Source organism: Antechinus flavipes, chromosome 1, assembly GCF_016432865.1.
Source record: "Antechinus flavipes isolate AdamAnt ecotype Samford, QLD, Australia chromosome 1, AdamAnt_v2, whole genome shotgun sequence".
Lineage (NCBI taxonomy): Eukaryota > Metazoa > Chordata > Mammalia > Dasyuromorphia > Dasyuridae > Antechinus > Antechinus flavipes.
The window spans coordinates 561,123,271-561,136,776 of NC_067398.1; the positions used below are offsets into that span (position 1 = coordinate 561,123,271).

Consider the following 13,506-nt stretch of genomic DNA (forward strand, 5'->3'; position numbering starts at 1 on the left):
CTGCTAAGAATGGAAGAAGAGATATAAGATCAGAGGACCTGAAAGGACAGTACAGTTTCTGATGTTTATTTTAGGATGGAAGAGACTTGGACATGCTGAAAGGCAGTAGAGAAGGTACCAATATATCGGGAGAGGTTGAATCCTGATGTTAGGGTAGAGTGGAGAAGGGCCAATGATAGAATCTGCAAGAGAAACTGCAGGGGATGGACTCGGGAGGACAAGACTAGGGAAGAAAGGAGACAGTAGGAGATGATGATGCTACAGAGTTTGGAGATAAAGACTGGGAGAACAAGGAACTCATGTCAAATTGCTTCCATTTCCTTGGTAAAGCAAGAGGTTAGATCCTCGCTAGAAAGGGGGGAGAAGGGATGTTTTATCAGAAGTGAGAAACAGAATCAAACAAAGAAGCTGCAATGGGAGCCCAGTTAAAGAGGGATTTGTAGTTCAGAAGTTTTTCCATTGTCTCCAAGTCTCTAGGTCCCCTATTTGGGATTTTTCTGGCAAAGATACTGGAGCGATTTCACATTTCCTTCTCCAGATCATTTTATAGACGAGGTGACTGAAGCAAAGAGTGCAACTGCCAAGGTCACATAGATAATAAGTATCTGAGGCTAGATTTGAATTCAGAAGATGTCTTCCCTGCTTTCAGGATCACTCTATTCATATACCTTATGTATGTATGTATGTTTTTTTTTTTAATTTAAATTAAAATTAAGTTAATTTTTAAAAATTTATTTAAAATAAAAAATTTAAATTTAAATTTAAGCTACCCTTAAGATGGGATAAATAACATAATTTTGTAATGTACTCAGAATGGTGGTAAAGCTTCTTCTTGGTGAATTCAACAGATTGTTAGAAGGAGCAGAGGAGGTGAACAGTGGGAGTAAATCCACAGCTGAAACTTGGCAAGAGATAAGAAACAAGATTTGAGAGCACAGAACTTTATCTAGTTGTTCTATCTTCTGAATTTATTTAATTCTAATGAAATAAACCTATGGAAAGATTGTATCATCATCCTGATAATAAGGTCCACTGGGTTCCCAACTCAAAAGTAGCATAATAAAAAACATACAGAGACAAACAGTCAATTGCAAACATCATTACTGTATTTAAGGAAGGACAACAACTAAGCAAAGTGTACATAGTAGCCTAATTAATGGTTGCTGAATAAATAAATCATTAATGGACAGTAATTAAATGGAATATTAAAAATACTAACTACATACCATGCCCTCCTAACTTAAACAAAGGCAATGTGGTATTACAGTAAGAGGAGTGGATTGCTGACCAGTTGACTTAGGTTTCCCTTCTAGATTTAGATCTATGTTTTTATGAGTTAATTCTGACATGATCTAGCCAACTCCTGGTCTATTACTTCTACTAGATTTCTATTTATGCAGCCCAATTTTGTGAGATAGTTTTCTCCATTCTTTTCCTCCTTTATTCCCACCCCTTTCTTCTAAGAATTATCAAAACATATCAGAATTATTCTCAGGCCCTCTGTCCAATTAGACTATCCCTAGTGAACCCTAATGGTAAGGAAATACATGTATCATCTTAATCATATGAAAATATAAATGGTTTTTCATTAAGTTCTTTATGATTTCTTGCTTACATTTACCTTTATATGTTTGGATTTCAGAGTTTCTAGATCCTGTCTCAGGAATGCTTGGAATTCTTCTATTTCATTAAATTCACTAAAAAGAGAATTCATTAAATTCTATTTGACTCCAAAAAATGAAAATTATTTCATAAATTTTTCTATTTCATTTTTCCCCAGTAAGAAGGCACTCAGTTTTGCTCAGTAAATTGTTACTGGTTGTAAGCTTATATCTTTTGCTTTCTGGAATATTGTTCCCTAAACTGTCATTTTAGTGGGAGCTGCTAAAACTTGTGTGATCTTGACTGTAGTTCTTTGGTATTTGAAGTCTTTTTTTCTGGAGTCTTTTCTATTTTTTCTTTGACCAGGAAATTCTAGGTTTATATATATATGATTTTGGGATTTCCTTCAGGAGGTAGTGAGTAATGGCTTCTTTTTCTACTTTTTGTCTTCTGGTTCTAAGAATCTTTTGTGATTTCTTGAAATATGATTTTTAAGGTCTTTATTTTGGCCATATTTTTCTTTTTTTTTTAATTTTTATTTAATAATTACTTTATATCGACAGAATCCATGCCAGGGTAATTTTTTTACAACATTATCCCTTGCACTCGTTTCTGTTCCGATTTTTCCCCTCCCTCCCTCCACCCCCTCCCCTAGATGGCAAGCAGTCCTATATATGTTAGATATGTTGCAGTATATCCTAGATACAATATATGTTTGCAGAACCGAACAGTTCTCTTGTTGCACAGGGAGAATTGGATTCAGAAGGTATAAATAACCCGGGAAAAAAAACAAAAATGCAGATAGTTCACATTCGTTTCCCAGTGTTCTTTCTTTGGGTGTAGCTGCTTCTGTCTGTCATTTATCAATTGAAACTCAGTTAGGTCTCTTTGTCAAAGAAATCCACTTCCATCAAAATATGTCCTCATACAATATCGTTGTCGAAGTGTATAATGATCTCCTGGTTCTGCTCATTTCACTTAGCATCAGTTCATGTAAGTCTCTCCAAGCCTCTCTGTATTCATCCTGCTGGTCATTTCTTACAGAACAAAAATATTCCATAACATTCATATACCATAATTTACCCAGCCATTCTCCAATTGATGGGCATCCATTCATTTTCCAGTTTCTAGCCACTACAAACAGGGCTGCTACAAACATTTTGTTGGCCATATTTTTCAAGCAGTTTGAGGATTCTTAAATTTTCTCTCCTCAATTCTTCCAGTTTCTCAGATCAATTGTTATTGCTACAATGTAAAAATACATTTTTCTCTTTTTTTCTCCAATCTTTTGATTTTGTTGAAAATAAACAAAAAGAAGCTCTTGGAGAGAGACTTTATCTAAAAAAATCACCTCATTTATTAAAAGTCACCATTTTAAAAAAGCTACTTCTGGGGCACCAAATAGTATTACGACTTTATTCTTCAAAACTGACAAAAGACAGGGTCAGCTAAGTGGCACAATGGATAGAGCACCAGCTCTGAAGTCAGAAGGACCTAAGTTTAATTCTGGTCAGACACTTAACACTATCTAACTATGTGACCTTGGGCAAGTAACTTAACCCCAACTGCCTCAGGAAAAAAAAAAATTACAAAAGACAATTATCCATTCATGTAATATTATTATAAAACAGATCAAAATCTTAAGATTGACTAAATGCAAACCACATTCTCTTAAAGATACCAGTCAAGTCATGAGAGGATTAGATTCACATTATAAATGAAAGGTTTTTTGATCTGTGGTTGGACTGACCCAATTGTCCAAGAAAATAGCTTCTGTCAAGGTGATTAGACTCCATTTAATATGTGATTTTCTGATAATGAATCAAATCCCAAAAGATTGGGAACAGTAAATTGTAATGTCTACTGGAAATAAGACATTTTTTCCTATAATCAATGATTTTAATTTTTATACAGAAACAAAAGAGAAAAAAAAATCTCAAGGAGATTGCCTTTTAAAATACCCATTAAACAATTTCTCCAAAGCTCCGTAAGGATATCCATAAGGACAGTTTCCCTTTCACCTGTTCTCAATGTATTTAAATATTCTTTTGTCCCATATGGTTCAAAAAATAGTATATTCTAGAATAAAGCATAGTTTGTCCTAGTGATCTGTTCAATCAGAAGGATATAAAGCTACATCAGGCAATTGAAACTTGGCCACATAATAGCCAAAGTTGAGTTCAGAAAACATTTTTAACACTTCAATAGTACACAAAAAATGGTACTTATCAATGAGCAAGCAAGAATAATTAGCAAAAAAGGGAAACTATATATGACTTGGATGGCTTCCCTCTAATAGTCACAGCCCAGATAAGTTCTTCCACTGACTAAATCACTTTGTTCTACCTTTCCAGTTATGTCAGCCTCTCACTGACCCAGTATCTTATGTCCCTCTTTCACTTCCATTCAACTAAGAATACCTTGTATGTCCCTTCACCCAGGTGCATGTCCTGCCTCTTCCCCCAGGGGCAAAATTTTCTAGTTATGATTCTGGACAAGTGTTCTGGTATAACAGAAGTATCAGTTGATAAGAGATTCAGGGGACCTGGGTTCTAGTATGATTCCCCTCTGATTATTATTAAGTTAATAATAACTTAACCCCTACAGTCAATTTCCTTGTCCATAAGATAAGGAACTTGATGAAGATGAACTCTATGTTCTTTTCCAGCTTACATGCTCCATCAATCCTTTATATAAAGAAATTTTCACCCTAAATGAGTCCAGTGGGAAAGAAATATAAATATTTTAAAGGATTTTCATAAAGAATGAGAAACATCTCTCTGTAGCATTCCACCCACTTCACAATTAATCAAAATGGGACAAAAAAATGGTGAAATGAGTAAAGTCAAGAAGAAGCAATATTCCATGGGAACGTTAACTACTTCTGGGTCACACTGTGATTTTGTTCTTTAAAAATAATTTTGAGGCAGTTAGGTGGCACAGTGGATAGAGCACCAGCCCTGAACTCAAGAAGACTTGAGTTCAAATCTGGCTTCAGACACTTAATGCTTCTTAACTGTGTGGCCCTAGACAAGCCACTTAACCCCAATTGCCTCAGCAAAAAAAGAAAGAAAGGAAGAAAGGAAGGAAGGAAGGAAGGAAGGAAATAAGGAAGAAAGGATGGAAGGAAGGCAGGCAGGAAGGGAGGAAAGAAGGGAGGGAGGGAGGGAGGGAGAGGAGGAAAAAGAAAAAAAAAATTTGAACAAAAAACACACCATTCCATTTTCAATCACATGATACAGTTATAAAGCAGATCAAACTTTTAAGATAGACTAAATACAAAACACATTCTCTTAAAAATCTAAGTCATGAGGAAAAAATTTTTAGAAACCCTTCACTTTACATACACATTCAAAATATTTATACTTCGCAAGAAAAGAGAATAGAAATACTATATCTCTAAATTAAATGTGTAATTTCATGTTTTTCTTCAAAAGAGAATGTATCAAGAGAGATCAAACTTGCAGTACAATATAAAGGGTACTGGATTTGAAGTGAGGATACTTCAGATCAAATCTAGCTCTACCATTTACAAACTACAAGATTTTGGATAAGTAAACTGACTTGTGACTTGTTCTCAGTTTCATTATCTGAAAAATGAGGTTAATAATGCCAGACTTGAACTCACAGGATTGTTGTGAAGACCAAAAGCAAAGTATGTAATTGCCTAGTAAATCTTAAATTTCTACCATTATTATAGAATTTCAGGAATGGGAGGTACCTCAAAGGTGGTCAACACCCACTTGTACTTGTATTAGGGTATCTCATTACAATACCATTGACAAATAAAAGTCATTGAGCATTTGCCTGAAGCATTCTAAAAAACAGAAACACAAGATCTCCTGAGGCAGCTCATGCCATTTCTGTATAGTTCTGCTGGGAAAATTTTCCTTGTGTATAGGATAAATTGTCTTCTTCCACTTCCATCTATCCAATTTCTCCAAAGTTTTTCCTCTGGGAACAAGTAGAGTAAATCTAAATCTCCCCTATGTATGGCAGCCCTTCACAACTTTACTTGAAAACAGATATCATATCACCATAAATTTTGTCTTTTCCCTCTCTAGGCTAAACACTCCCAATTCCTTCAACTGATATTCATGATATATCATGATTTCCAGTTCTCTCATATCCTTCAAACATACTGAACTTTTGTTTTGGGGGTTTTATTTTTAAATTGCCATGCTGTACAAATGACTCACATTATACTTATGATCTATTAAACTCCCAGGTCTCTTTCACCTAAAATGATGAATAGTTCACAATTCCTATTTTGAAGTTAATTTTTTTGGACATGAATATGTGACTTTACATTGATCTTATTAGATTTAGTCCATTATTTAGTTTATTAAAATACATATTTCATATTTTTGGCACTGGTTCATTCTACTCAGGTTTTTTGTTGTTGTTATTTCTATTGTTTGCATTGAACCTCCTCCAGTAGACTGTCTCTGCAATCATCCATTATCTATTTAATCATTTTTAATTTCGCCCTTAATTTTGCTCATTGTTGACTGCTTACAAGCCCACTCAGGTCCCTCTCATCTCATAAACATTCCTCACTTGATCCAACTATTCTCTCATGCTAACATCCTACATCTCTTCTTTTCAATAGGCAAAATCCAAGAAAAAGCTACAAATTTTCATTTTTTCCCCCTCATTGACTTCTCAAACCCCTACAATCTGGCTTCCCACTTCAACATTTAATTGATGTTGCATACTCCAAAGTTAACATTAATTTCCTAAATGCAAAATCACCACGCCCCTTGCCAAGGCTTAATCTTCTTGATTTCTCTGCAGTATTGGACTTTGTTGACTACCCAAGTCTTCCAAACACTCTGGGCATTTATGACTATCCTCTCTCAAGTTTCTTCCTATCTAAGCACTCCTTTCACTCTCCTTTATTGGAGCAATGTGTTTATTTTGTCAGCTGTGGATGTATCCTAAGACTTTTTCCTGAGTTATAATCTCTCTAAGCACTCTCTTTTTTGGTGATTTCATCAGCTCACTTGGATTCACCTACATCTCCACATGACTTACAAATCTAGGTAGCAAACTGTGATCTCTCTCTTAAACCTTGGTTTCACGTCATCAACTGCCTATTAAGTATTTCCAAATAAATCTGCCACAGGCATCTCAAAGTCAATGTGCCCAAAACAGAATATCTTTCCCCAAAAATGTACCCTTCTTCCAAACTCCCATATTTTTTCTGAGGACATAACCACAGTTTTAGTCACCCCAAATTGGCCCATTACAATCATTCCTGACTTATCACACCATCCCACTTCCCTTCTCCTTACAGAGCCAACCCATAATGTTACTTGAATCCATCGATCCCTGTTTCTCCATTCATATAGCCTCTCATTACTTCTTGCTGGCCAACTACAATATCTTCTTAATTCATCTTTCTGGTACCAGTGATATCCCTAAGCCATATCATTCTCTGTTCCTTAAACTCTAATGGCTCCCTCTTAAGTCTAGGATAAGATACAAACTGTCCTATTTAGTATTCAGAACCCTTCCTCATGGCTCCAACCTATCTTTCTGGGCTTTTTAATATATCACTCTCCTCTCTCAAGTTGAGGAAAACTGGCTTGCCTGATGTTATTCACAAATATTACAACCCCCACCTCTGAGCTTTTGCCTACCCCATTCCTCTTCTCTGTCCTCCATGCCCTATCCTGTGTCTGGAAGACTGCCTCCTCACCCTCAATCTTACAAACCCAGAATTTTCTTCAAAGCTCAGCTTACAGGTACCACTTTGTTATTTATGCTATGTATTTGTATATGTGTACATGCTATCTCCCCTGATTGAATGCAAACGTCTCAGCAAGGATTCTTTTATTTTTGTTTTTATAGTCCCCAATGTTCAGCACAGTTCTTAGTTCCTAGTAAGAACTTAAAAAATGTATATTGGTTGTTTTATTGTCATAAGATTTTTTAGATGTTCCACCCATATCCACTTCATGACAGTGATAAATTGAATAAATATGTCATCCATGTCTTTAGCTTAGGCATTGATAAAAATGGTAAGGAACACAAAAGTCAAGCCTAGTCCTTGGGGGCCCTCTAGATACCTCCTTCCAAGCTGACATAAAACCATTAGCTGTTACTCTTTGGATTGAGTCATTTAACTAGCTTCAAAACCATCCAACTAGATCATAATTATCCACTTTGTCCACACATTTAATATAAGGTATCATGTCACATATTTTGCTTAAGAATGCTATGTACACAACATTTCTTTAATCTGCCCTTCAAGCTATCTTGTTGGTGTGTCGGTTTACATTTGGTACAAAGACATTATTTTCATCCATCCATTCATAAATATAAAGTCCCTCACATGTATGCTTATATTGTATTTAATTTATACCTTAACATATATTGGTCAATCTGCCATCAGTGGAGAGGGGATGGGGGAAAGAGGGGAAAAATTGGAACAAAAGGTTTGGCAATTGTCAATGCTGTAAAATTACCCATGCATATAACTTGTAAATAAAAAGCTATTAAATAAATAAATAAATATTAAGTCCCTCTAATGTAGGTAGGTCTACAATTGTCTGCAGAGCTGCCTGGGCATAGAGGGATGAAATGATACACCTTAGAAATGGGCAAACCTCAAAGCCCTAAGCTCTCTTTTTTCCCCTTCTATTTTCTGTCCCTCTATGTGACTTCATCAGCCTCCATGGATTCAAATATCACTGCTACGCAACTGACTCCCAAATCTATAGCACATACACCTATGGTGTAAGCTCATACAACTCAAGAAAAAGAAGCTGGATCTCAAAGAGAAGAGAGACACAGAGAGATTTCAGAAAGAAACACAAGTTCCATCAGTCAGTTCTGATGCATGGTAATATTTCTGATGAATGGCCTAGAAAAAGAAAAGAATGAAACTATGACAAAAGGTAATCTGAAGTATTAATGTTGTATTTCAATTATACAAGCTTCCATGAGCCTTGGGGCAAACCAGATACTAACTGCAAACAAACTTAAATGACTACAGTACATATTATTGAAAGTATTTAATGGCTAATGGCTAAAATATGGATTTTACATATGGATTTTTTACAAAGATTTATCATGATAACTGCAACTTGAAAATAAGGACCTCCACAGTATGTGTAGGTCTTCTTTTAATCCTTTTCTTCTATTTCTCTGGATGCCTTTTTATGCTATCTTTATCACAAACAATTTTACATTCCCAATTTTCTAGTGCCCTCAAAGCTAATACCTCTATTTCATCATTTCTACTCTCAACTTTATTATTATTTTACATTGTCAGTTTTCAATTTCTTCATTCTTTTCCCCAAAAATTCATGACAGGATTGATTTAATGGGAGGATAGCAGAGCCTCATTAGTGTGCAATAATGGTTTGGAAACTTGTTTCAGATAACTAAATTCTACCAATTACTGACTGAATAAAAAACCATCAAGAATATCGGAAAATGCACTTTTATCACTGTGCTAGTCTAGCTCAGGATTTCAAGGAACAGAGATAGCACCTCATGTTCAGTAGATCTAATTACTGGGATGACTGAATAATATACAAACCTTATGGCCATATTCACTAATACAACAAAACTACAAAAGACCCACACAAAGCCGCTTTATTGCCCACCTTCTGCATCTTTTTCTTTTTTTCTAGTCTGGAAAAAATTTAACCATAACCAGAAACTAGCCACTATCTATAGACAATAATGACATGCCTCTCTCTCCCTTCCAGTACTCCCCACACAGGGCCAAAAGATACTCAGAAATTATTCCCATCATCTCTAATATCTCTGTGTAGGGTAAAGGTGTTAGAAGTGGTTTCTGATTCAAATTTCTTCAATTGTTAATCTTCTGCTAATCTAAGCAATTTTTGTAAATGTTCTTCTATTTCACTTAAATATTATTATTGGCATATAATTGTGTATGTGTGTGTTATATTTGTGTCTAATGGTATCCTGGGGGGAAAGGGAGAAAGGAAGTTACATGATGGCTTTATTATATATTTCAAAGGAATAGTAAGTTGTATATAATAGATTTGCAGTTGCATATAAAATCATCTCTTTTTTCTTCTATTTTGCTATGCTATAGAAATGCTTGTTTTATTTCTAAGTTCAGAATTAAATAAATAAAAATTTGTCTAAAAAAGACTATTAATCTAAGCTTTGGTATTCTGTGCTTTATCTAAGTTTTCTTTCTTTCTTTCTTTTCTTTCTTTTTTTTTTTTTTTTTTTTTGGTGAGGCAGTTGGAGTTAAATGACTTGCCACAGCTAGTAAGTGTTAATTGTCTGAGGCTGGACTTGAACTCAGGTCCTCCTGACTCCAGGAATAGTGTTTGGTCCACTATGCCATCTAGCTGTCCCTAAACTTCATTTCTATAACTGTATTTTATTTTCAGTGAAGCAATGTCAGAGAAAAAAAAATGCAGATTTATAATCAGAGGACCAAGGCCTAGCTCTGCTATCTGTATGACCTTGAGTACGTCATTTAATTTCATTAGTCCTAAGTTTTCTCATAAGCTCCTCATATCCCATATCTTAACTATAGATAAATCTCAAGGCTTTGTCCTAACAATCTTTTTTTTTTTCAATCAGCTTCCCTGTATTTAGAAATCATCTTCATGCACTTGACTCCCAAGTGTACAGATCCATCTATATTATTTTTTCTGAATTTTAGTACTGCATCACCAACTGCCTATTTATTTGGAATACATTTGATATATTTGATACATAGACACATGTTGCCTTCCCCAAAAGAAAGCAAGTTTCCTTAAGGGCAACATCTGTTTTATTTTTGTCACTAGATGCTCAATGTCTAGCATACTACCTGGCATAGAATGGGAGCTTTATTGATTGACTGATATATAAAACAAAGAGAATGGACTAGTTTAGTTCTAAATTTTCTTCCAGAACTAAATCCTGTGATCCCAAAATGCCTATATTTTTCAACCCCTCTCTTACTGCTGATTTGGGAATATTAGGCAAATAAATGAGTCCCATTCAAGCTCCCAAACTATAATATTATCTCAATATTTCAAGACAAAATGATCTTAAGTTCTATTTCTTAACAAATTCTGGGGAGGGGAGAGGGAAGATCCTGCTTATTTTAATTATAATGAAGGTGGTTTAATGTTGATTTCTACGGGGATAGGAAGTTTGAATTCATGCTGCTCTCTTGGCCAGCAACTATTGGGAAAAAAGACCTTTTTGAGATATAGTTAAATAGATCCTACTAGCAGTGAGCTTAATCGGTGACCAATACTGATTCCAGAAGATGGATGATGAAAATTCTCTCTTCTATGTAGGAAGGATGGGGAGGAAAGAGAGAAGAGAGGGTATTATGTTATAACAATATGGAATGTAGCATTATGCAAACAGGTCTGATCCATATCCAGAGGATTTTACTTAGCTATTTTTAATTTATAACATTGTAATGCAAGAATGTATTAAATATATCAATATTTTTTTAAATAAACAAGTGTTTATTTAAAAACATGTTTGTTTGTTTGTTTTTCAGCTTTGCTCTTGTTTTTTTCCAAATTCATGAATCCTGGTCAAGCTAATGTTTTTCTTTTTTAAAAAATATACTGACATGTTTTGCTTTTATATTACCTTCATTCTAAAATATATCCTTTTTCCTTGTCCTATCCATCAAGCCACTGCTTGTAACAAAGGAAAAAAAAAAAGAAATTCAACAAAATTAACACAAATATTTTATTTGACAATATATATGCAATGTTTCACATTTATGAACCCTTACCTCTGCAAAGGAGAAAAAGGTTTTTATCTCTTCTTCCAGGTGAAGTTTGGGCATTATAATTACATTGATACCCAATTATTAATAAAAAAGCAAAATTTTCAAGAAAGACATGTGAATGTATTATCACAAGGTGATACAGCACTAGTAAAGATCCATTTGAATGATCTATGCTACACACCTGGATACATAAGTTGCATATACACACTCTGATTTGAAACAAGAACATGAAGAGCTTCATTTAATTTGTCTTTTGACAAACCATATTTTGTTTAATGTTTTACCACTTACTTATTTTATAAGTAGTTAACTTTGCAGAACAAAATCTAACCTTGGAAGCTCTCTTCTGACAGTCTCTCCCACAACTATCAGAAAATCACTCAAATCCAGGATGGACGAGGCTGTGGAAGTCATGTGTCTTTAGGGACAACTTAGTTCTACAACCTGCTTACTCCTGATGTCCAGTGAAATGTAAAGCAAGGAGACATGTACACTTAAGGTGTTTCCTATCATCATGTAACCTCCCCAGAATTCAAACTATTGATAGTGATGGTTATCAAATATTTGTATTCTCAGATGACACTACCAATTAATTGCGTGGAAGTCTGGAACACTACTAAACCTCACCACTGAAACCTACAGCAACTCTTAATTAGTCGCAGGGCAGAAACAGAATGGATGAAAAGTACATCTTGGGGTGCGCTGCCAACGTGCAGCTGCATCACGCACCGTAGCTCGACAATCAGTTGAGTCCAGCACTGAGTAATACTAAGAGGTCCTGCTGGCTCTTCTCTAGAAAACTGAGCAGTGTTTTCAAGGATCTTAGACTGGATGTTTTTTTTAGCACCAATGATACCTGGGTATGCTATGTGCTTATAATGGTTCATAGAACACCCTGATCTCGGAAGAATCAAAACTGCAAACAATCAAAACGTGCAAAGTTGGGTATAAGTATTTTCTAAGCAGTTTGTGGATAATGGCTCACATTAGGCAACACGCAGCATTAAACACGTTATCCAGGATACAATAGGTGAGAAAAGGAAGTGCCCAGTTGGGCACGCAGTGACAATGAGAAAAGACAAGAGGGGCAGCCAGGAGGGCCGCATCAATACCCTCAGGATATTAGGAGAACAAGGAGAAAGGCTCCCATGATCCTCAGTGGAAGATTCATGGGGAAAAAACTGACCAAAACTGCTGAGGAAGCACTAAAGTATGGCATACCTGAATTGACTAGCTGTTGCTCCATGATTCCACATCCCAGCACCTCAATCCATTCTCCTTGAAAGTTGATCTCCATCTCAAAAGACGGATGAGTGAAAGGGAAGTAGCAGTCCACCCATCTAATCTCCAGTCCTGCAACAAATATTTCAAATAAATAAATAGTGGGTGTTAAAAGGCTTTCCACTCCCTCCTTGTGGATCAAACTTGCCCTTCAGCTAATGACACCAATTACTGTATTCTGAGGAAAATAAATAGCAAACAACCTAATTTGCAATACTTTAGTGTGAGGCAATAAATCTTTAAACTTGTGGGAAAAATGACCATGTCTTTTCTAATATGAAAAACACTTTGTGCAATTCTAGCACCCTCTGAAACCAAATCAATCACTTGTCAAATTTCTGCACCACCTGGCAAAGGAGGAAAAATAAGGCAAGATCATGGGAAAGCAGGTAATTCTGTTATTTTCTGTAAGTGGAAATGACTAACAGTTCCTTAGAGACTGGGAATCAGGGAAAGAAGGCTTATTTCTTCAGTGTGTTATCTTTCACTTTAAGTCATTCCTTATGACCTATTAAAAAAAATCTGATTAACGTTCATTTCTATTTAGATCCAAATAGAAAACTTAAAAAAAAAAATTCCCCACTAAATTTCTATGTTACTTCAAACATATCTTAATGATTAATCCCAGAATTACATTTCTCTAATTTCTCTAAATTACCATCATATCCTATTTTTTTAACTTGACAACAATACTAGGGGGTTAATGCCCTTTCACAAATGAGGCAGATACTGAATTAACTGACTTGTCCAGGGTAACAGAGATACTATGTGTCAAGAGACTGGAATTTTATTCAAGTCATCCCAAGTCCAAGACCAGTGTTATACTAATTGTACCATCCAGCTATCTAAATCCTATTATAACAAAAGGGTTAGTTTGA

The 13,506-nt window shown here is 35.2% G+C and overlaps 1 protein-coding gene across 1 annotated transcript in view; it reads right to left on the reverse strand.

The window, feature by feature from the left end:
• FARS2 (phenylalanyl-tRNA synthetase 2, mitochondrial) overlaps positions 1-13,506 on the reverse strand; it is a 631,382-nt gene that overhangs the window by 417,920 nt on the left and 199,956 nt on the right. Inside the window, exon 4 of the mRNA XM_051970739.1 lies at positions 12,569-12,700. Within this exon, the coding sequence (XP_051826699.1) occupies positions 12,569-12,700 (132 nt within the window). The remainder of the gene's footprint in view (positions 1-12,568; positions 12,701-13,506) is intronic.